General features: G+C 40.1%; 2 protein-coding genes across 6 annotated transcripts; both read left to right on the top strand.

Moving 5' to 3' along the window:
• The first annotated feature begins 3914 nt into the window (after window positions 1–3914).
• Window positions 3915–6058, top strand: LOC134300819 (perlucin-like protein). Its single transcript, XM_062985245.1, has 4 exons — window positions 3915–4068; window positions 4844–5016; window positions 5383–5495; window positions 5582–6058. The coding sequence occupies exons 1-4, from the start codon at window positions 3915–3917 to the stop codon at window positions 5748–5750; spliced, it is 609 nt and encodes a 202-aa protein (XP_062841315.1). The 3' UTR covers window positions 5751–6058.
• Window positions 6059–7954: 1896 nt separating this feature from the next.
• On the top strand, window positions 7955–20664 carry LOC134303811 (CD209 antigen-like protein E). 5 transcript variants are annotated; one of them, XM_062989249.1, is made up of 11 exons: window positions 7955–8575; window positions 8794–9383; window positions 10188–10252; window positions 16527–16616; window positions 17892–17972; window positions 18226–18288; window positions 18600–18671; window positions 18764–18829; window positions 19531–19685; window positions 20079–20191; window positions 20278–20664. In XM_062989249.1, exons 3-11 carry the CDS (start codon window positions 10192–10194, stop codon window positions 20438–20440), a joined length of 864 nt encoding a protein of 287 aa, XP_062845319.1. In that variant the 5' UTR covers window positions 7955–8575; window positions 8794–9383; window positions 10188–10191; the 3' UTR covers window positions 20441–20664. The 5 variants fall into 5 exon arrangements, with proteins under 5 accessions (XP_062845319.1, XP_062845302.1, XP_062845329.1 ...); XM_062989232.1 differs by having other exon boundaries at window positions 18226–18306; XM_062989241.1 differs by having other exon boundaries at window positions 7956–8575; window positions 17892–17954; window positions 18226–18306.
• The last annotated feature ends 313 nt before the right edge of the window (window positions 20665–20977 follow it).

Here is a 20977-nt window from a genome sequence, read left to right as displayed (position 1 = left end):
CATCAACGCATCCATGAAGTCCTTTCTAAAGGTATGGACACAGTGCCTGATTCTAATAATGAGAAGGTATAACATGTTATAGCAGGACACAGGATATACGGTAAAATGAGAGAGTAAAGTGCAGGACCACCACGTTCCTCCAGAATAGATCTTTCTCTTAACACTCTCATACAAATCCTGAAAGATTTGTGCTGGTTTGTTATAGGATTGTTACGTTCCTCTAAAAGATGTTATTACATAGGGGTAAGGAGGAGGTAACCACGTGACTGTATTTAAGAAGAAGTAAATAAATAAATAAATAAAGACCACGACCGTGGGAATTGCCAGCAGTAATTATTGGAGTTTTACTTAGTAAGTGAATAACATAAGTGAATATTTTTTTACAGATTTTCACAAACAAAAAAAAAATCAAATATTAAACAAGCCAAGCCTTTATGGCGTACAAACATAGAACTAAAATTTAAAACAACTTATTAGGCTCAAAAGTAAAGGTGGACTATAGACTGTGCCAAAAGAAAGAAAAGAACAAAACAACTAAACTGCCTAACCAAAACTAAAACTGACCAAAAGTACATAAGTGGCACCAGCCTCTAACCTAGTGTGTCTAAACAGTTCATTTTAGTACTATCGTGTGTGTGTGTGTGTGTGTGTGTGTGTGTGTGTGTGTGTGTGTGTGTAACTTGCCTGTCCACGCTTCACGTTTTCAAAATGAGCTAAAAATAAATATACAATCGGCAGGAGCACGCTGAGAATATAACTTATCTATATTACTACAAGCGGTTTTGCGGTCCAAACAATTCAGCAGTTTCCCCAAACACAGGCTGCGTCCGGAATCGCATACTTCCATACTCAATAGTACGCGAAATGAAAACGAGAGAGCAGTTAGTATGTCCGAATACACAGTATACACAAAGAGGTACGCGAGAAGTACCCGGATGACCTACTTATTGGGCAGCCATGTTTGAGTATACAAGCGATGCACACTTGCGGTCCGTTAATGTATCCCATAATGCAACTGGAGCTGCGTAGGCGTTCGAAGCGTAATAAGAAACAAGAAAGATAGCGGTCCTCTGTTTACAAGTGTAAGTAAGATAAATAAAATAAAACATTTTAAAGACGAATGAATAACAAAAACACGATAAATATCCAAAAGTTTGGCGAGTGGGGTTTGTAATGAGTCTGTAACCATGGTGATATTACGTCATCACGTCCCACGTCATCACTTGACGTTGGAAAGATGGCGGATGTAGTGCGTAGCGGTGTTGTGTGCATACTGCACACTTCTGTACTGGAAGTATGTACTTTTTTACCTGCAGAGTAGTGCATACTTCCTCCAATCTAGTACATACTCTCTAAGTATGCGATTCCGGACGCAGCTAATAGGCTTGTTCGAGATGAACTGCGCCTCGCCTTGGTGGTCAGTGAGAGCTGCCGGTTGCAGTTGGGGGAGGAGGTTAAAAGAAAGCCGTCAAGTCGGACAGTCGCCACCTGCAACCCACGTGAGCTACAGCGGATCTCGCGGCGTTTGCGTTCATCGTGGCTGATGAAGTGAATGCAGTAGAAATCGCTCTGCTTTTGCGTGAAATCGAACTAAACATTCTTGATCATTGAGCAGGTTAAACCCAGCGTTTGTTTTCCAAATCCATAGTGGTGAATATAGATGACCATAAAGTGTCAAACTAAGTTTCTGTAAAATCTGTAAATAAATATAGTTTTACTCATCATTCATTTATCTTGTAGATTGGTGAAAAGGAAAAGTTCTAACAAACATGTTATCAAACACATATTTATGTTATTGAATAGATTTAAATATTTGTCTACAACAATTTAAATGAATAGACCTAAACTAAGTAGCCTATTTTTCAAGACTGTCTATTGAAACATTTCACATGAAAACGTGTGAATACATAATTCCAAATATACGGTTTGTTCAAGGTAGAATTAATGAATATGATAAACAATGTACGTAAAAGTGTTCTAGAAATAATTAGATGGAAATTATAAAGTGCACTCATTCAGACCTTAATCATCATTATGGTTGTGTATATGGTAAATAGACTGCAATTATATTGTGTCAAAGTGGCTTAAAGTCCAAACTGTCTAATTATATTGTCTAGTAAGGACTTAATCACATTTACCCTTCTTTAGGCTTGTTCCAAAAATACAACATTTTGTAGAGGATGTTGTCCCCCTCTATAGTCTCTCAGAATTTAGAGGTCATTTCAGACTCTCCAAAGGACAAGTGGAGGTACGATATGATAACCTTCTTTTCTCTCACTTACTATGTAGGATCTTATAAGCACCATTGGCCCTGTCTATATGAATCCACAGCAGACAAAATTGCCACTGACAAAGAGTGTCCTAGCCTGTCTATGGACACTGTCGAACCAGGAGTCATATATATAGGGGTATTTCAGACAGATTCAATATCACAAAATCCACTCTTGCCAAACATCTCCATGAGTTTTGTACTCACATGGCACACCACATTTCCTGGCCTTTAGGACAAACCCTGCACAATTCTTTGTTAGGCTTTGAAGCAGCTGGATTTCCAAACACTATCTGTGCAGTAGATGGATGCTACATTCATATTCAGAAGCCACACTGTGACAACCCCCTGGCATATTTTAACAGGAAACAGTTCTATTCTATCATTCTCACTGGATTTTGTGACAGTCACCGGCAGTTCACCCACATCAGCATGGGTCATCCTGGTAGCTGGCATGATGCCAGAGCCTTTCGCCTCACAGAGGTTGCTTGTCTTTTAGAAGAAGATCCCCTGTCTGTCCCTGGTTCCACAAGGGATGTATATAATTGGGGATTCAGCCTACCCTCTATTGCCCCAACTGATGAGGCCTTACAGAAACAATAGGCAGAAGCGTTTTAATAGAAAACTAAACACTGGCCGTGTGGTCATTGAGCATGCCTTCGGCAAAGTTTAGGAGACTCCGACGCCTGCACATGAGGAATGTCCAGTCCATCAGCTCAGCAGTGTCTGTTGCATTCTACACAGTGTTTGCTTGGAGCCAGGAGACCATGGCGATGATGTGCAGGATGAAGAGGATGATGAACAGCATTCACTACTACCTCACAACCGAGATGTAATTCATAATAGAGATATAAAAAAAAAATCTTCAACTTGCTTAACTGTTCACAGTAACAGTAATTTTGACCGGGGTGCCCAAATGTTCGCATGCCACTGTATTTTATAGATGCATTGTTAAACAGTATACTTCAGTATGCTCACCGATGTGCCCAGTATGAGTCATTAATAAATAATGTGGTTAATAAGTACATTGAACAATTGTGTAGAAGTTTGTGCTTCTTCGAGCACTGACAAATCAGTTATTTAGGCATTGATGATGAATAGTGGCTGTGGTTTATTGAAGATGAATCTCTTAACACAATCATCTTCTGAACAACACATTTGTTTTGTTCTTCCAGAACAGCTTACCTTCTGGCCTTGGTTCTTGTAAAGAAACATGACACCATGCACATCCATTTATTTATGTAGCATATTTTAAAATGTTTACAAAGTTTACAGAGAAGAATGAAAAATAAATCAAAGTGTAATAGTGATAGTGGTATTAAAACAGTTAAGATATAAAATATTAAAGCAATTTAGATTGCTTTATATTAATAAAATTAGAAGACAAGAACCATCAGAAGTTCTAGAAAAACATCAAGATAAAAAGATATGTTACATTAAAGAATATCAGGTAGCTTACTTGAGTCTTTTCATGATATGGAATGATAATTATGACATATGTTGCAATTTGTACGAAAATAAACTGTCATGCTACTAGAAAGCATGATAGTATTTCGCACATATCAGGTCTTTAAGACAAATAAACAGATTTACATTTTAGAATGAAACGAAACAACCGCCAGAGATTCAGCGGAGCTTCTAGCCAATGAGGATTAAGCTCTGTCGTCATCAAGCCTTCTCTCAGGCAGCGCAGCCCGTGGAGAGCAACTGCAGCGACCGGTTCCGCCGCCTGCAGCCGCCCCGCTCTCGCGAGATTATAACCAGTCTGTCACCGAGACGCGCCGGTGGCGCCGACGCAAGTCGGACAAAAAAAACTAACCGGCATGCACCGTACCGAGCCAGGCGGCGATCGGTCTGCGCAGCGCCGGGTTAAGTCGAACAAGCCTATTGTCTCAGCCTAACGGTAGTGCTCCTCCTCCTTAGCTCCGTCTCCATTGGTGCCTTTATGTCTCTAGACCCGCCTCCAAAGACACAACGGCAGATGCGGATTGGTGGCGAAGTAATCATAGAGTTTCTTTCATAGGCTGCACCTATAGTGAAGTTAGGTAGAGGCAAAAAGAAAAGGAAAGAAAAACATACGTGCAGCACTTGCACGTAACAAGGATGTTCAAGCTGAGGTCTGTGGAAAGATTGAGAAGATGAAGATCTACTTTACAGTCCACTGTTTAAGTCTGATAGTTGGATGGATTATTGAGGGCGCTTGACTTTATATAAATTGTGGTGCTCTGTTAAATTCCATTTTATCTGGTCTCTTTCTTATTGCAATATAGTGAGCACTGACCTGAACTCGATCTGCATTCTGTTTTTTTTCTCGGAAATCATTTGTGACTTCTGGTCTGGTTCTCCACTGTGGAACTTCACTGTATGAAGTCCTAGAGCTTTGGACATGGATTTGTAACAGTTTCTAAACTGATAGTTTTCCAACAACTGAAAATCAGATATATCTAAAACATTTGTGTGATTTGATGTTTTGTTTAATCTGAAATCATTCAGTGTGATAAAGTCAAATAACTACAGCAGATATCAAACACAGACACCCCACACACGGCACATTTTACTAAACATTTCCTTCTTTGTTCTTTTTAATCACAGCAAAGAAGAGCTGTGAACTGTGTGATGAAGGATGGAGGTCTCTTGGGTTGAAGTGCTACTTTTTCTCCACCAATAATCTGAACTGGATGGCGAGTCGAGATTCCTGTGTTGAGAAAGGAGGTCACCTAGTGATCATAACCAGCCAAGCAGAACAGGTGATTCATTCAACCAAAATTTTCAGGCTAATCCACTTTATTGTTTAGATATATATTTAAAATTAATAAAAATTTAATGGGGCCCAACATGTTAATCCCTGTGTTACATATTCTTCTGTAACTTGTGACCACTTGTGAAAATGGATTTTTCCTCATGCTTCCTGTCTCTTGAAATCTCTAAACTCCTGGACTGTTTGCTCATGCAGGTTTAGTGCAGGGATGATTTTTCGACCCAGAAAAAAAGTTTACAAACTTTGTGTTTTTATTTGCATTTGTCAAATAAGAAAATTATTATGTATTTTAAGATGAAATGTTGGTACTGTTGTTTTTTGTACTCAGTTAATTCTATGTTATTTTATATTTTAGGATTTTTTATCCTCAAATATTAAAGAAACTCACTGGATGGGTCTGAATGATCTGGAGACGGAGGGAAAGTGGATGTGGGTGAACAACAAGACCTTGGATGAGACCGGTGTGAAGTAAGAGCTTCATTAACTCACTTTACATGTTTTATTGAAATGTCGGAGTTAGAAAATGAATCAAGTGATTAAATTCATTTGTAAAGGTGCTGGTACACAAGAACAAATCAACCCAGTGAGCCTGATAACTGGAGAGAAGAGGACCCTTCTGGAGAGAACTGTGCTTGTATGGGGCATTTATTTGGTGCTGTAGGTGACTGGTTTGTTGTCACTTGTCGTAGAAAGCAAAAGTACATCTGTGAAAAACAAGTGTGAGATACAAATATAAGAAACTTGAACCGTCTATTCAAATGTTCGAACCGGCTTGAGTTATTTTATATAAATGTAAAAACTGAAAAAATAAGGAATTTATAACGTTCTGAGCTGTGTGTTGTAGGGCATCGAATTCTAAATGTGTTTCTATTTACAAAATACAATAAAGTTAATCAGAAAATCTTTTCTTTCTACTTTTATCAGTTAAATAAAGATTTAAGAGAATTAACACATCACAGATTCTTCTTTTTGTTGTGTTTTACAAAACGTCCCAACTTAATTCTAATGTTAATGTTAATTATATTCATTCAAAATCTAATAAACAGAACAATAAAGAGTGAAAAAGTCTGAATACTTTCTGAATCCACTGCATCCACAGAATAAGCACTGACAGGTAAAGTGAAGAAGGATTCTTTCTGTGTGAAGTTTGCATGTTCTCCCAGAGTCCAGAGGCAGTTTGGAACTAGGTAGTGAGTCTCTCTAGCCGTCGTGTTCTGTGATAATTACTCACTTCCTTTGTGAATATAGCAGATATTTCCTGCTATCTGACACTTTAGCTCGAGCTTCTAGTGTAGAGATCAGAAAATGGAGAACATCTACAGCAACACTGATGTTGAATTCTCAAATATGAATAAAGAAGAGAAATGTTCAGATTCTGCAGGTATGGACACTTTTTGATTCCAGCACTACATGTAGTTGCAGTTAAAATGTTAATTTATATGATTTATGCAACTGTTGTTATGTTTAACTGAATGGTTGAAAAGCTTTCCTTTTAAAGTCTTTCTCAAGTTCACTGTGGGTTTTCTGAGAATCTGCTGGGTCAAGAATAGATGCACAGCAACTGAGATCATATCGGTGGTGTAGGAAGTTCCATAACGTCCTTCAGTCACATAGTATGGAATTTTAATTCCATTTAAGTAATTATGATGAACTGCCTCTTTACAAAGTACATGAAACAGTGAAACAGGTCTCTTGCCAAGGTCAGGAAAAAAGAGATCCTGCTTCATACCTGCCTATTCTATTTGTGTTGGAATGTAAAGAGTTAAATTAAAGAAGCATCTTTGTCTCACTGTCAAAATTTTGCCGCCTCTGCTGTTGCTAGAAAAATGTTGTTGACTGGTGGTCTATTATACATGTACAGAGGGCCGAGCAATAGTGATTCAATGAGAGACCAATTTCAAACAAAGTAAAGTTGACCAATCGTATCGTCCCTCTAAATTGACGGCCTTTGTTATTGCTAATTTTATGACGAACATGGACACAGTGTGATGATGCATTTATTTGCGAAAAACATCAGAAATCCCAAAAAATACATTTAAATTTTCTGCATTTAGCAGACGCTCTGATCCAGAGCGACTTACAGAAGTACAAGTCAGCTTAAGTACTTAGTAAAGAGGTGATGAAGGTTTTTAACCATTTTTTAAAGACAGCAAGAGACTCAGATGTTCGGACAGACAGAGGAAGTTCATTCCACCATTTGGGTGCCAGTACAGAGAAGAGCCTTGATGCTGGTCTTCCTCTAGTTCTGGGTGGAGGATCAAGTGGAGCGAGTCTAGTGGCTCAGAGGTTGCGTGGTACAGAGCGGGGTGTGATTAGACCATGAAGGTAACTTGGGGCTGGTCCATTTTTGGCTTTGTAGGTGAACATCAGTGTTTTAAATTGAATGTGTGCAGCTACAGGAAGTCAGTGAAGAAAATGCAGCAGTGGGGTGATGAGGCAGCAGTGAGGTGATGATGAGGCAGCAGTGAGGTGATGAGGCAACAGTGGGGTGATGATGCGGCAGCAGTGGGGTGATGATGTGGCAACAGTGGGGTGATGATGTGGCAACAGTGAGGTGACGATGAGGCAACAGTGGGGTGATGATGAGGCAGCAGTGGGGTGATGATGAGGCAGCAGTGGGGTGATGTGGCAGTGTTTAGGTTGGTTAAAAACCAGACGGGCAGCTGCATTTTGAATGAGCTGCAGGGGTTCAATAGTGGACATGGGAGCACCTACCAGGAGGGAGTTACAGTAGTCCAGCCATGAGATTACAAGTGACTGGACCAGAATCTGAGTAGCTTCCTTGGAGAGAAATGGTCGAAACTTCCTGATGTTGCAGATGAGGAACCGGCACCATCTTGTTATGTTGGCTACATGGGGAGAGAAGGTCAGCTGGTTATCCAGGACAACACCAAGGCTTCTTACCTTATCAGATGGTCTGATCTGGGAGTCATCAAAAGAGATGACTAGGTCCTGGGTTGGAGATTGATCTCCAGGAATGAGTAACAGTTCTGTCTTGCAGGGATTGAGTTTTAGATGATGAGCTGACATCCATAGTGAGATATCTCGCAGACATGCTGAGACGCGAACTGAGACTTGTGTGTCTGAAGGAGGAAATGACAGAATGGGCTGAGTATAATCTGCATAGGAGTGGTAGGAGAAGCCATAGGAGGCTATGACTTTACCTAGAGAGCGGGTGTAGATAGAGAAAAGAAGCGGGCCAAGTACAGAGCCCTGAGGAACACCGGTTGAGAGAGTGCATGGAGGGGACATAGATCAAGAAGAATGAGGACCGATGACAGTTTGGCTGCATGAAGCTTCTCAGTAACCAACACAAGAGCTGTTTCTGTAGAATGTGCTGCCTTGAAGCCAGACTGGTACGAATCGTGGAGGTCATTCTGAGTGAGAAAGAAGATAGTTGGTTATAGACAGCACTTATAGAATTGCTTATAAAATTCTGTGGTAATTTCAATTATGAGCTTTTTTGTCAGAATCTGAGAATGGTGATGATGATGATTATGAAAATGTTGAGGAGATGGATGGATGTCCAACAGCCAGCGTTCACACAGGTAGGTCCTTATAGTAATTATAAGAATGACTATATATAAAAATACAAAAACTAGTCAAAATCATATGTTAACTTTGTACTTCTAATCCTGTAAGATGGTATTAGAAGGTTTTGGTTTGAGTGGTGTGTTTTGTAAGCACAGCTTTTGACTGGAGTAGTTGTCCCCACCATGTGGAACTTCTCACAACAGTAAACCTATGATCCATTATTATTTTTCAGATGTTTCTGATTGTGCTGATTGGAAAAATAAAGAGAGAGAATACACTTCTGAGAACAGGGCAGAAACAGACACGACCAAGGGGACGCAAATTTATTCACATCCTATTTCAGAACCATGGGAGTTAATATGGAGTTGTAGTCTCCACTTTCTGCATGTGGGAAGGCTTTTCCATCACATTTTGGAGTGTGTCTGATGTAATTGATGTGTGTCTGATGTCAGAAGCTGATGGACGAGAAAAGTCAGGTCTCTGTGAAGAGCAGGCACGCGCACAGATAGACCCCTAGTGGTGCTCAAGCACCTGCCCTTTTGCCATGGAAGAGAAAAGTGCCCTATCTGCTGGAGCCCAATTTTTTTCTACATTCATCATTACTTAAAAATAAAAATTACCCTCTCTGTCATCTATTCCCCCCAAAAGTGTTTTGATATCTGACGGGCATTTATTTGAGTTCTTGTGAGAATTCTGCCTTTGCGCGCACAAGCTCCCGCCTTGCCCCTCCCTCCTCCTCCGGTTAGCACTCATGCAGTGCTGAGTGCCAGGCCAAACCGCTGCTACACACTTCTTCTCTGACCAGCAGTATCAGACAGACAGGTAATGACAATGTTTCATACAAAAAGCATCCATGCATAATGCATAGCTTACATGTTTTGTACTCATGAGTCATGAAATATGTGATTTCAAAGCCTTGTCCAGCTTTTTACTGACGTTTGTCATGTTTAATGAAGGGGGAGGGGGACAAACTGCAGCAGACAGGCAGACAGAGAATTTAAAGACAGTTTTACTGTTTTACAAATTAGACAAGTTCACTAGTTTTGTTTCATTTAAAATCTTACTTATTTTGTAGTACAGTAAAGTGTTGAAAATAGATACAAACATACAATATTTTATAATGACAACATCTTGGCCAAAACGCTGTGTAGGAAAAGTCACCTTTAGTCAAGGAGTTATTTTCATGCAAGCATTTATAATTCAACAGTTGAGGTTTACAAATGAGGAATAATTTTGCTAGGTAATTAACATTACAAACTAATATATGTAGAAGGCTAAACATAATGCTGTATGATATAGAACAGCATACAAAAAATGATGAATAAATAGGAAAATGTCATTTAGCTGTCTATTTGATTTTATTGGCATAATAATAGGCCCATTGTTAACATTAACTACCCAAAGTGGGTTTCTGATTTGAAATCAAAGGTAGGTCTTAAGTTGAGCTACATGACAGTCTGGTGAGGTAAACTGATACTAGTAATGGTATATTATTAGTGTAATGCTTCAACTCTGTCAGAAAACAGTAAAATGATGTATACTGTGTTCTCCCCGTTATGGAGATTTAGTAAGTCACTCTTGATTATTATGCAAAACATTGATTTATCTCATTTACAAATTTTGCAGCATAATGCCAAGAAAAGAAAGGTTACAAAAGCAGAAAGAAAAGGAAACTACAGCAGCATCTCAGGGTAGCAGCTCTCTTCTATCCTGGATTAGGCAAATCTACCAGTAAAGCAAATGAGGGAGATGTATCAGTATCAGTTGGTTATTAAAAAGCGTGCACAATATGGCCTTGTTTTTGCATGTTATTTGATTAGATGTGTATTAATTGTGTTAACAAAATAAATATATAAGTTAAATATTCTACTGTGGGTTTTTTTTTAAAATAATTTTGGCGATGGGTGCCCTTTTTTTTGGCTTGAGCACCTGCCCTCAAAAATGTCTGTGCACGTGCCTGGTGAAGAGTGTGGCGAAATAATTAGGGTGTCCACATACTTTCGTTCACATGTAAACTATTGAGGTGTGCATTGTTATTGACTGTCTGACTACACTCATTTGCAGAGGCGATTTAATCTGCCTGTGGGCCCAGAGGCTACAGCTGCTTGTGGGCCCCCCACATATAATTTTCATAAAATCAGTACACAACGCAAGACAACAGAGTTCAGTGGCGTAACTAGGAGCTCATGGGCCCCAGTACAAAAAATAATGTTGCCCCCCCCCCCCTCCCCCCCATATACAGTGTATCACAAAAGTGAGTACACCCCTCACATTTCTGCAAATATTTTATTATATCTTTTCATGGGAAAACACTATAGAAATAAAACTTGGATATAACTTAGAGTAGTCAGTGTACAACTTGTATAGCAGTGTAGATTTACTGTCTTCTGAAAATAACTCAACACACAGCCATTAATGTCTAAATGGCTGGCAACGTAAGTGAGTACACCCCACAGTGAACATGTCCAAATTGTGCCCAAAGTGTCAATATTTTGTGTGACCACCATTATTATCCAGCACTGCCTTAACCCTCCTGGGCATGGAATTCACCAGAGCTGCACAGGTTGCTACTGGAATCCTCTTCCACTCCTCCATGATGACATCACGGAGCTGGTGGATGTTAGACACCTTGAACTCCTCCACCTTCCACTTGAGGATGCGCCACAGGTGCTCAATTGGGTTTAGTCCATCACCTTTACCTTCAGCTTCCTCAGCAAGGCAGTTGTCATCTTGGAGGTTGTGTTTGGGGTCGTTATCCTGTTGGAAAACTGCCATGAGGCCCAGTTTTCGAAGGGAGGGGATCATGCTCTGTTTCAGAATGTCACAGTACATGTTGGAATTCATGTTTCCCTCAATGAACTGCAGCTCCCCAGTGCCAGCAACACTCATGCAGCCCAAGACCATGATGCTACCACCACCATGCTTGACTGTAGGCAAGATACAGTTGTCTTGGTACTTCTCACCAGGGCGCCGCCACACATGCTGGACACCATCTGAGCCAAACAAGTTTATCTTGGTCTCGTCAGACCACAGGGCATTCCAGTAATCCATGTTCTTGGACTGCTTGTCTTCAGCAAACTGTTTGCGGGCTTTTTTGTGCGTCAGCTTCCTTCTGGGATGACGACCATGCAGACCGAGTTGATGCAGTGTGCGGCGTATGGTCTGAGCACTGACAGGCTGACCTCCCACGTCTTCAACCTCTGCAGCAATGCTGGCAGCACTCATGTGTCTATTTTTTAAAGCCAACCTCTGGATATGACGCCGAACACGTGGACTCAACTTCTTTGGTCGACCCTGGCGAAGCCTGTTCCGAGTGGAACCTGTCCTGAAAAACCGCTGTATGACCTTGGCCACCATGCTGTAGCTCAGTTTCAGGGTGTTAGCAATCTTTTTATAGCCCAGGCCATCTTTGTGGAGAGCAACAATTCTATTTCTCACATCCTCAGAGAGTTCTTTGCCATGAGGTGCCATGTTGAATATCCAGTGGCCAGTATGAGAGAATTGTACCCAAAACACCAAATTTAACAGCCCTGCTCCCCATTTACACCTGGGACCTTGACACATGACACCAGGGAGGGACAACGACACATTTGGGCACAATTTGGACATGTTCACTGTGGGGTGTACTCACTTATGTTGCCAGCCATTTAGACATTAATGGCTGTGTGTTGAGTTATTTTCAGAAGACAGTAAATCTACACTGCTATACAAGCTGTACACTGACTACTCTAAGTTATATCCAAGTTTCATGTCTATAGTGTTGTCCCATGAAAAGATATAATGAAATATTTTCAGAAATGTGAGGGGTGTACTCACTTTTGTGATACACTGTATATATATATACAGTGTATCACAAAAGTGAGTACACCCCTCACATTTCTGCAAATATTTTATTATATCTTTTCATGGGACAACACTATAGAAATAAAACTTGGATATAACTTAGAGTAGTCAGTGTACAGCTTGTATAGCAGTGTAGATTTACTGTCTTCTGAAAATAACTCAACACACAGCCATTAATGTCTAAATAGCTGGCAACATAAGTGAGTACACCCCACAGTGAACATGTCCAAGTTGTGCCCAAAGTGTCAATATTTTGTGTGACCACCATTATTATCCAGCACTGCCTTAACCCTCCTGGGCATGGAATTCACCAGAGCTGCACAGGTTGCTACTGGAATCCTCTTCCACTCCTCCATGATGACATCACGGAGCTGGTGGATGTTAGACACCTTGAACTCCTCCACCTTCCACTTGAGGATGTGCCACAGGTGCTCAATTGGGTTTAGTCCATCACCTTTACCTTCAGCTTCCTCAGCAAGGCAGTTGTCATCTTGGAGGTTGTGTTTGGGGTCGTAATCCTGTTGGAAAACTGCCATGAGGCCCAGTTTTCGAAGGCAGGGGATCATGCTCTGTTTCAGAATGTCACAGTACATGTTGGAATTCATGTTTCCCTCAATGAACTGCAGCTCCCCAGTGCCAGCAACACTCATGCAGCCCAAGACCATGATGCTACCACCACCATGCTTGACTGTAGGCAAGATACAGTTGTCTTGGTACTTCTCACCAGGGCGCCGCCACACATGCTGGACACCATCTGAGCCAAACAAGTTTATCTTGGTCTCGTCAGACCACAGGGCATTCCAGTAATCCATGTTCTTGGACTGCTTGTCTTCAGCAAACTGTTTGCGGGCTTTCTTGTGCGTCAGCTTCCTTCTGGGGTGACGACCATGCAGACCGAGTTGATGCAGTGTGCGGCGTATGGTCTGAGCACTGACAGGCTGACCTCCCACGTCTTCAACCTCTGCAGCAATGCTGGCAGCACTCATGTGTCTATTTTTTAAAGCCAACCTCTGGATATGACGCCGAACACGTGGACTCAACTTCTTTGGTCGACCCTGGCAAAGCCTGTTCCGAGTGGAACCTGTCCTGGAAAACCGCTGTATGACCTTGGCCACCATGCTGTAGCTCAGTTTCAGGGTGTTAGCAATCTTCTTATAGCCCAGGCCATCTTTGTGGAGAGCAACAATTCTATTTCTCACATCCTCAGAGAGTTCTTTGCCATGAGGTGCCATGTTGAATATCCAGTGGCCAGTATGAGAGAATTGTACCCAAAACACCAAATTTAACAGCTCTGCTCCCCATTTACACCTGGGACCTTGACACATGACACCAGGGAGGGACAACGACACATTTGGGCACAATTTGGACATGTTCACTGTGGGGTGTACTCACTTATGTTGCCAGCTATTTAGACATTAATGGCTATGTGTTGAGTTATTTTCAGAAGACAGTAAATCTACACTGCTATACAAGCTGTACACTGACTATATATACAGTGTATCACAAAAGTGAGTACACCCCTCACATTTCTGCAAATATTTCATTATATCTTTTCATGGGACAACACTATAGACATGAAACTTGGATATAACTTAGAGTAGTCAGTGTATTCTGCATATAATGAAATATTTGCAGAAATGTGAGGGGTGTACTCACTTTTGTGATACACTGTATATATATGTATGTACAGTGTATCACAAAAGTGAGTACACCCCTCACATTTCTGCAGATATTTAAGTATATCTTTTCATGGGACAACACTGACAAAATGACACTTTGACACAATGAAAAGTAGTCTGTGTGCAGCTTATATAACAGTGTAAATTTATTCTTCCCTCAAAATGACTCAATATACAGCCATTAATGTCTAAACCACCGGCAACAAAAGTGAGTACACCCCTAAGAGACTACACCCCTAAATGTCCAAATTGAGCACTGCTTGTCATTTTCCCTCCAAAATGTCATGTGATTTGTTAGTGTTACTAGGTCTCAGGTGTGCATAGGGAGCAGGTGTGTTCAATTTAGTAGTACAGCTCTCACACTCTCTCATACTGGTCACTGAAAGTTCCAACATGGCACCTCATGGCAAAGAACTCTCTGAGGATCTTAAAAGATGAATTGTTGCGCTACATGAAGATGGCCAAGGCTACAAGAAGATTGCCAACACCCTGAAACTGAGCTGCAGCACAGTGGCCAAGATCATCCAGCGTTTTAAAAGAGCAGGGTCCACTCAGAACAGACCTCGCGTTGGTCGTCCAAAGAAGCTGAGTGCACGTGCTCAGCGTCACATCCAACTGCTGTCTTTGAAAGATAGGCGCAGGAGTGCTGTCAGCATTGCTGCAGAGATTGAAAAGGTGGGGGGTCAGCCTGTCAGTGCTCAGACCATACGCTGCACACTACATCAAATTGGTCTGCATGGCTGTCACCCCAGAAGGAAGCCTCTTCTGAAGTCTCTACACAAGAAAGCCCGCAAACAGTTTGCTGAAGACATGTCAACAAAGGACATGGATTACTGGAACCATGTCCTATGGTCTGATGAGACCAAGATTAATTTGTTTGGTTCAGATGGTCTCAAGCATGTGTGGCGGCAATCAGGTGAGGAGTACAAAGATAAGTGTGTCATGCCTACAGTCAAGCATGGTGGTGGGAATGCCATGGTCTGGGGCTGCATGAGTGCAGCAGGTGTTGGGGAGTTACATTTCATTGAGGGACACATGAACTCCAATATGTACTGTGAAATACTGAAGCAGAGCATGATCCCCTCCCTCCGGAAACTGGGTCACAGGGTAGTGTTCCAGCATGATAATGACCCCAAACACACCTCTAAGACGACCACTGCTTTATTGAAGAGGCTGAGGGTAAAGGTGATAGACTGGCCAAGCATGTCTCCAGACCTAAACAAAATGGAACATCTTTGGGGCATCCTCAAGCGGAAGGTGGAGGAGCGCAAAGTCTCGAATATCCGCCAGCTCCGTGATGTCGTCATGGAGTAGTGGAAAAGCATTCCAGTGGCAACCTGTGAAGCTCTGGTAAACTCCATGCCCAGGAGAGTTAAGGCAGTTCTGGGAAATAATGGTGGCCACACAAAATATTGACACTTCAGGAACTTTCACTTAGGGGTGTACTCACTTTTGTTGCCGGTGGTTTAGACATTAATGGCTGTATATTGAGTTATTTTGAGGGAAGAATAAATTTACACTGTTATATAAGCTGCACACAGACTACTTTTCATTGTGTCAAAGTGTCATTTTGTCAGTGTTGTCCCATGAAAAGATATACTTAAATATCTGCAGAAATGTGAGGGGTGTACTCACTTTTGTGATACACTGTATATACGTGTATATAGTCTAGTAACGTTAAGCAGGTTACACAGATTCCCAAAATCCCTTGCTGTGCACTCACTGTGTAGTGTGATTACATGCATTCTGATATTTCATTGTCTTAGTTATTTTTATATTTTACTTAATGAAAACATTGCCGTGTTTTTTTTTTACTTTCGTTATCGCGGCACTTTACTGCTAGCATTAGTCACTTGCTGCCGTAGAGGCTCGGCTCACCTAGCCGCTGTCCGGTGGGGATGTTACGGGTCTTTTGCTGTGCGGTGGTGGAGGTGTGGGAATAAAGACACACGACAGGGTAGAGTCACTTTAACTGTTTAGTCAGGACTTCAATGAGCGTTACAACACTTTAGACCGCCTAGTTCCAGAACCCCAACTTCAATGCTGGGACCATAAGGCGAGACTCACATACAAAACTAACTGCAGAACGTCCGAACGCACATGTATAAACCTGGTGCTGTATTCTGATTGGCTGAGCTGAATGTCAATCACATACTAGCTCTAATGTTCACGTTGCTTAACTGAAACCACCAATCAGAATTACGGCAGCTCGTTTATTTGGCCAATCAACAGTCAGAAATATGAATAACGCGTAAATGATTTACAAAATCATTGGTTTGTAAGCTTCCCTATTCTTATTAACCAAAATAACTAACAAAATAAATAAAAAATAAAACAGCCAATCCGGGGCCCTCAATTATTCGGGGCCCCTGGGCTGAAGCCCAGGTAAGCCCGTGCATTAAATCGCCCCTGCTCATTTGATTTTGCTTTTCTTGCTTTACAGATTTCAGTCAGTCAGTCTCACTTGATAGAGTTAGTGAGCAGTACGCCAACGCTACAGCTTTACTGAAGATGCAAGAAAATGAAACTACAGGTAAAAAGTTTTAATATAAATGTAATATAAATGAGGTTATCTGAAGCAACAAGTGACATCACAGGGGCACTTCAGGGGCAAATCTGATTTCAACTTGGGCCAATGCCCCTGTGGCCCCATTCCTACATTCTTATCTGGACCACACATGTAAGTTATGGTCAGTAGTAGTGGTGTGCAATACTGCAAAATTTGGTATCGATCCGATACCAAGTAAATACCGGGCCAGTATCGCCGATACCAATACCGATACTTTTTAATAATTAAGGTAAATGCATCAACAAATTGCCAAATCTGAATGAATTTTCATGATGTTTATGTGTATTATTGTAATATTCTATTTTTCTGATTGGCCGATAGGTCGCTAATTTAAGACAGCTGTATGAGCGCAGAGTACATTTACATTTACATTTTCAGCATTTAGCAGACGCTTTTATCCAAAGCGACTTACACAATGAGCGGAACACGATGAGCAATTGAGGGTTAAGGGCCTTGCTCAGGGACCCAACAGTGGCAACTTGGTGGTGGCGGGGCTTGAACCGGCAACCTTCTGTTTACTAGTCCAGTACCTTAACCACTGAGCTATCACTGGCCCTCGTCGAGTAGTCTGCCTTTGACTCGTGTGTAGAATAGGCTCCAGTAATTTCTTTGCGGCAAAGTTAATCATTTCTCAGCGTGAGAAATACCATGTGTGAGCGTGTGAGCTTGCTGAAATGCGTGTGTCTCACGCTCAATGCGTGAGACTTGAGAGCCCTGGTGAAGTCCAATTGACACTTTTCACACATGTGGAGAGCCAAAAAATCCTTGATGTTTGAAAGTTTAGACAAATGCCCAAAAAATTGAATATTAAGACTGTCCAAATTACCTGACTTGCCAGTGTGTGGATTTCCAGATCCCAGTAAAGCCTATCCTAGAGAATTCTTCTACAAAGACAATTTTATCCTCTCTGTTTGTCCTTTACTCATCTTAGTCGTCTCTCTAGTCAGGTCGCCTATGACCTAAATTCTTGGATTTACAAAAATAAAATCATTGCCAATACTATATACTGTATATGTGACCTCATCACACTGTCAACCAGAACTGTATAAACAGTTTTTCCATGAATACAAAGTTTTTTGTAATACAGATAACAGTCACAGTTAAGCAAGTTTCACATCACCAAAACTGCCAGTTCGTTGTGAATCACAAAAAAGGAGCATGGGAAATATTTTTTGTAGACATAGTTTTTACTTATTTTTGATTAAATTGTGTGTGTGTGTGTGTGTGTGTGTGTTTAAGAATTGAAATCAAGTTTGGATAAAGTTCAAGAGAGCTACGAGAGTGCATCAAAACAACGTGATGGTAAATCATTTACCTACAGTAGGTAATATTAAGTAAAGTAAAATCTGAAGAACTGTAGTATAAACTAGAACTGTATAAACAGTTTTGCCCTGAATAAGAATTTTTTGTAATACAGATAACAGTCACAGTTAAGCAAGCTTCACATCACCAAAACTGCCAGTTTGTTGTGAATCACAAAAAAGAAGCATGGGAAATTTGGGTTTTTGTAAACATAGTTTTTACATATTTTTTATTAAATGTATTATTTATGCTTTTTTTCTTTGTGTTCAAGAATTAAAATCAAGTTTGGATAAAGTTCAAGAGAGCTACGAGAGTGTAGCAAAACAACGGGATGGTAAATCATTTACTTACAGTAGGTAAAATTAAGTAAAGTAAAATTTAGTAAGTAAAATCTGAAGAACTGTAGTATAAAACATCTCCACATAATACAATAGTTCTTTGTTTTTGACCCAGCCTATTTTTGTCATATTCTCAAAAAAATTGTTGTTCCACTTGGTTGGTTACAGAAAAAATAGCAGATTTCAAAAATTTCTGATTTTGTTTTTTTAAATAAAAAGTTATTGATTTCTGTTTAAGAATGTTAAAGATGTTAATTTCTTTTTAAATTTACAAACTGCAGTTTTACTCTTTTTTTCTGTGTTGAAGAATTAAAATCTAATTTGGAAAGAGTTCAAGTGAGCTACGAAGCTGCATCAAAACAACTGGACTCATTAAAAGGTAAATCAGTTTCTGTGACTGCAATAAATTTAACTAAAGTGCAATTAAAAATGTAAACATACATAAAAAGAGACTTTTTCTTTTTGCATCAGCTAAAGAGCGAGAGTGTAAACAGCTGGAGGAAAAACGTCAGTGCATGCATGAAGTCATTTCTAAAGGTATGGACACAGTGTCTGATTCTAATAATGAGAAGGTATAACATGTTATAATGAGAGAGTAAAGTACAGGACCACCACGTTCCTCCAGAACAGATTTTACTCTTAACACTCTCATACAAATCCTGAAAGATTTATGGTGGTTCGTTATAGGATGTTCAAGCTGAAGTCTGTGGAAAGATTGAGAAGATGAAGATCTACTTTACAGTCCACTGTTTATGTCTGATAGTTGGTTGGACCATTGAGGGCTCTTGACTTTCTTTAAACAAATTGTGGTGCTCTGTTAAATTCCATTTCATCTGGTCTCTTTCATATTGCAAAATAGTGAGCACTGACCTGCATTTTGTTTAGTTTTTTTCTCTGGAATCATTTGTGACTAACTGGTGGAGCAGTTGACTATAACCAATGACAATGATGAAGTAATTTAGCAGGCCACTTCTGGACAGGTTCTCCACTGTGGAACTTCACTGTATGAAGTCCTAGAGCTTTGGACATGGCTTTGTAACAGTTTCCAAACTGATAGTTTTCGAACAACTGAAAGTCAAATATTTATCAAACATTTGTGTGATTTGATGTTTTGTTTAATCTGAAATCATTCAGTGTAATAAAGTCAAATAACTACAGCAGATATCAAACACAGACACCCCACACACGGCACATTTTACTACATTTTACTAACATTTCTTTGCTCTTTTTAATTACAGAAAAGAAGAGCTGTGAGCTGTGTGATGAAGGATGGAGGTCTCCTGGGTTGAAGTGCTACTTTTTCTCCACTAATAATATGAACTGGACAGAGAGTCGAGATTCCTGTGTTGAGAAAGGAGATCACCTAGTGATCATAACCAACCAAGCAGAGCAGGTGATTCATTCAACCAGAATTTTCAGGCTAATCCACTTTACTGTTTCGACATATAAAATCAATAAAAATGTGATGGGGCCCAACATGTTAACCCCTGTGTTACATATTCTTCTGTAACTTGTGGCCACTTGTTAAAGTGGATTTTTCCGCATGCTTCCTGTCTCTTAAAATCTCTAAATTCCCTGAACTCGTGCATTGGGACATGATCCTCTGGACTGTTTGCTCATGCCGGTTTAGTGCAGGGATGATTTTTCGACCCAGAAAAAAAGTTTACAAATTACAGCTTTGTGTTTTTATTTGCATTTGTCAAATAAGAAAATTATTATGTATTTTTAGATGAAAAGTTGGTACTGTTGTTTTTTGTAGTTTATTCTATGTTATTTTATATTTTAGGATTTTTTATCCTCAAATATTAAAGAAACTCACTGGATGGGTCTGAATGATCTGGAGACGGAGGGAAAGTGGATGTGGGTGAACAACAAGACCTTGGATGAGACCGGTGTGAAGTAAGAGCTTCATTCACTCACTTTACATGATTTACTGAAACATCTGAGTTAAAAATTAAATCAAGTGATTAAATTCATTTGTAAAGGTTCTGGTATACAAGGGCAGATGAACCCAGTGAGCCTGATAACTGGAAAGTGGAGGACTCTTCTGGAGAGAACTGTGCTAGTTTGGGGAATGAAGTTGGTACTGCTGATAGATGGTTTGATGCTTCTTGCCATAAGAGGAAAAAGTACATCTGTGAGAAGTAAAAAAAGATGGAGAAATCTTTTTTTTTTTTTAAGAGAGAAGAACACTGTCTGGTTGGTTAGATGTTTAAACTTGGTTTGGTTATTTTGTGTAACTCACAAAGCTGAAAAAAACCCAGCAAGCTTTAGATTTACCTGTGAGAGATTTTAATACATATTATATTTTCTTTTATTTACGCAATGCTTGTGACTGTACTCGTGTAAGGAACAATAAAAGTATAACGGTTCTTGTTGAGCATTAATTCAATAATAATAATAAAATAACTCTCTTACACACATCACTGTTTGGAACAACCAGTGAAATACCTGGAGGTGGAGAAGCTCTGCACGATAAATTTTTATTGGGTATAAAAACAAAATGTAACAGACTGCCTTCTGCTTATAATGGTCTGAAACAGCATGTCACTGGTTTCCAGAGTGCCAAGATATAATGGCACTAAAAACTTTTATCTCTCTAAACGGTTACCAATAAAATTATGGCCCTTCCTTTTTATTTTCAATTTTTTTGTATGGTTGTGCAATATATGATGTGTAGATTTT

The sequence above is a fragment of the Trichomycterus rosablanca genome, chromosome 2 (genome assembly GCF_030014385.1).
Source record: "Trichomycterus rosablanca isolate fTriRos1 chromosome 2, fTriRos1.hap1, whole genome shotgun sequence".
NCBI lineage: Eukaryota > Metazoa > Chordata > Actinopteri > Siluriformes > Trichomycteridae > Trichomycterus > Trichomycterus rosablanca.
Note: the sequence above shows the minus strand (reverse complement) of the source record. Positions and strands in the feature narration are given on the sequence as shown.

What these genes read in the sequence shown, in the direction of transcription:
- LOC134300819 (XM_062985245.1), top strand. Translation starts at nt 3,915, where the DNA reads ATGAGGATTAAGCTCTGTCGTCATCAAGCCTTCTCTCAGGCAGCGCAG. An exon ending in CGCCGGTGGCGCCGACGCAA is followed by an intron (nt 4,069 to 4,843) that starts GTCGGACAAAAA and finishes CATTTCCTTCTT; the next exon opens with TGTTCTTTTTAATCACAGCA. An exon ending in TTGGATGAGACCGGTGTGAA is followed by an intron (nt 5,496 to 5,581) that starts GTAAGAGCTTCA and finishes TCATTTGTAAAG; the next exon opens with GTGCTGGTACACAAGAACAA.
- LOC134303811 (XM_062989232.1), top strand. Translation starts at nt 10,192, where the DNA reads ATGCCAAGAAAAGAAAGGTTACAAAAGCAGAAAGAAAAGGAAACTACA. An exon ending in AACTACAGCAGCATCTCAGG is followed by an intron (nt 10,253 to 16,526) that starts GTAGCAGCTCTC and finishes CTTGCTTTACAG; the next exon opens with ATTTCAGTCAGTCAGTCTCA. An exon ending in TGGTAAATCATTTACTTACA is followed by an intron (nt 18,307 to 18,599) that starts GTAGGTAAAATT and finishes TCTGTGTTGAAG; the next exon opens with AATTAAAATCTAATTTGGAA.